At 44.5% G+C, this 2,369-nt stretch overlaps 1 protein-coding gene across 1 annotated transcript in view; it reads right to left on the bottom strand.

Moving 5' to 3' along the window:
* Znf346 (zinc finger protein 346) overlaps window positions 1-1,967 on the bottom strand; it is a 16,584-nt gene extending 14,617 nt beyond the window's left edge. Inside the window, exons 1-2 of the mRNA XM_013015986.1 lie at window positions 1,944-1,967; window positions 1,413-1,497 (exon numbers count right to left, since the gene is read on the bottom strand). Coding sequence (XP_012871440.1) covers window positions 1,413-1,497; window positions 1,944-1,967 — 109 coding nt within the window. The remainder of the gene's footprint in view (window positions 1-1,412; window positions 1,498-1,943) is intronic.
* Window positions 1,968-2,369: the final 402 nt, after the last annotated feature.

Genomic DNA, 2,369 nt, shown 5'->3' with positions numbered 1-2,369 from the left:
AGTTTTCTGGTGGTTTATTGGAGATAGGAGTCTCACGGTCTTTCCTGCCCGGGCTGGCTTTGAACCGAGATCCTCAGCTTCCTGAGTAGCTAGGATTACAGGCGTGAGCCACCAGCGCCCGGCAAATCTTAGCCTCTTGAGTAGCTAGAATTACAAGCATGAGCTACTGGTGCCTGGCCATTCCCTCTATTTTTTTTTCCCTTATCCTTCTCTGTTTTTTTTTAAAAAATGGGGTTTTATGGTTGTTTTCATACATGCAACTAAACTACTACCTTATTTACCCATTCTCCCCTTTGCCCTCCTCCCTTCTGTTAGTCCCTCCCATTGGTCCTTTCTTTTTTTTAAAGGTTAAGACTCCTATGAGAGAAAGCATGAGGTGTTTTATCTTTCTCAGTCTGCCTTATTTCCATTTGATCTTTCTAGTTTCTAAGGTGGAAGCTTATGTTGCTGATTTGTGACTGTGCTTTTCTGATAAAGATAAATTTCCCTCAAGTCTCAGCACATTTTACTTGCAGCTTCTTCCCAGCTCCTTTGATCCTTGAGGTATCTAAGTAACTAGAGGAGTAAGAATGTCTGTCTTGTGTTAAACTATTTGGCCTTTTTGTCTTTGACTCCTGAAATAGGCCCAATTCCAGTACTATTAAGGTAGAAAAAAAAATCTCATACACAAAATACAGCCATATCTGTGTGTGTTAATGAGGTGATTTTTGGAGATTACCTAGATAATCACAGGTCAAATCCGAGAAACAGAAGCTACTATAAGACCTCTTCAGGATGGGATGGGGAAAAAAAGGAGGAGGCAACAATGCTCGATAAGAAATGTATTCACTACCTTGCCCATGCAATTGTAACCCCTCTGTATGGTATTTTCACAATAAAAAATTAAAAAATAAAAGACCTCTCCATACTTCGTTTTCTGTGTGCACGCATGCTAGAGCCTGACCTCAGGGCTTAGGCACAGTCCCTTAACTTTTTCCCATAAAACTGTCCACTTTACCATTTGAACCACAGCTCAAGTTCTGACTTTTTGGTGGTTACTTGGAGATCACAGAGTTTCATAGACTTTCCTGTCTGGGATGGCTTTGAACCTTGAGCCCTTAGAATACAGCTTCCTGGGTAGTTATGATTATAGGTGCCCAGCAACCTCGATTCTTTTTGGGTCAGCTGTGGGGCTTGAACTCAGGGCCTTGGCACTGTCTCTGAGCTCTTTTTACTGAAGGCGAGCACTCTAACACTTTGAGCCACAGCCCCATTTCAGTTTTTGACTGATTATTTGGAGAGAAGAGCCTCTTGGGCCTCCGAACCCTGATTCTCAGACCTCAGCCTCCTGAGTAGTTAGGATGACAGGTGTGAGCCATTGGTGCCCAGCCACCCCCATTCTTAACACATCCTTCAGTCACGGCATCCCTTACTGGAACTATTTTTGGACTGGGCTGCAATTAGCTGCAGGGCAAAGGGAGCATCTTCCTCATCGTTAGCTCTGATGCCCAGCAGTTCCTATGAACAGAGCAGCCATAAGTGAAAGTCAAATTAATGAAAAAGAAACGAGGTGGAAGGAGGCAACTTTGCACCAAACATATTTAAAGATAGAAGAGGGGCTCAGAATCAATATACATATTCATTTAAGAGTCAGGCTAGACTTACTGTTAGATTGGAGAAGTATATATCTAAATTGTCTTTCTTTCTTGGATATGGACATAATTCAATTTTAACCAGGGTGATCCTCTCTCCTTTTCCCTCTCCCCCCTCCCTCTCTCTCTCTCCTCTCTCTCAGCTTTCTAAGATTAGTATGCTCAGCAAAGAAACCACTGGAGAACTCCCTGCAGTTAGATATTTAACAGGATTAGCAAAAGAGCCCAGATATAGTTCCTGTACATCTGTATTAGCTAGCTCAGGAAAGAGCCCTGAAAAGGGCTACACAACCAGATCAGGCCAGCTCTTACCAAAGTCTTCTTTTCGCCTCCCATGTTTCCTTAGTGTCCCAGTTCACATTCAGAGCAAAGCCAGGAAGCTGCAGCCCAGAAGTGATTCCCTACCTGATCTGGATGACACTTGTTCTCTACAAGTCTGCCTGAAGCGTAAGATACTGAGCAGGGGTAGGAGCTAGTGGCTCTCCCCTGTCATTCTACTTAGGAGGCTGAGATCAGAAGATCAAGGTTCGAAGCCAGCCCTGGCCGTCAAGCCCAGGCTAGTCCCACCAACTAGCAAAAAGCTGGAAGTGGAGCATCAGCCTTAAACAACCCCCTGCTCCCCCAAAACACCTAACGGACAGGACCCAGGCCTTGAGGTCAAGCCCCAGGAAGGGCACAAACAAGACCCCAGCAAATAAAACAAAGCTGGAGCCAAACTACACCTCGAGGCCAGTTTCT

This window comes from Dipodomys ordii, unplaced genomic scaffold, assembly GCF_000151885.1.
Source record: "Dipodomys ordii isolate 6190 unplaced genomic scaffold, Dord_2.0 Scaffold29, whole genome shotgun sequence".
NCBI lineage: Eukaryota > Metazoa > Chordata > Mammalia > Rodentia > Heteromyidae > Dipodomys > Dipodomys ordii.
The sequence above is the reverse complement of the archived record's forward strand: the minus strand, read 5'-3'. Positions and strand labels throughout refer to the sequence as shown.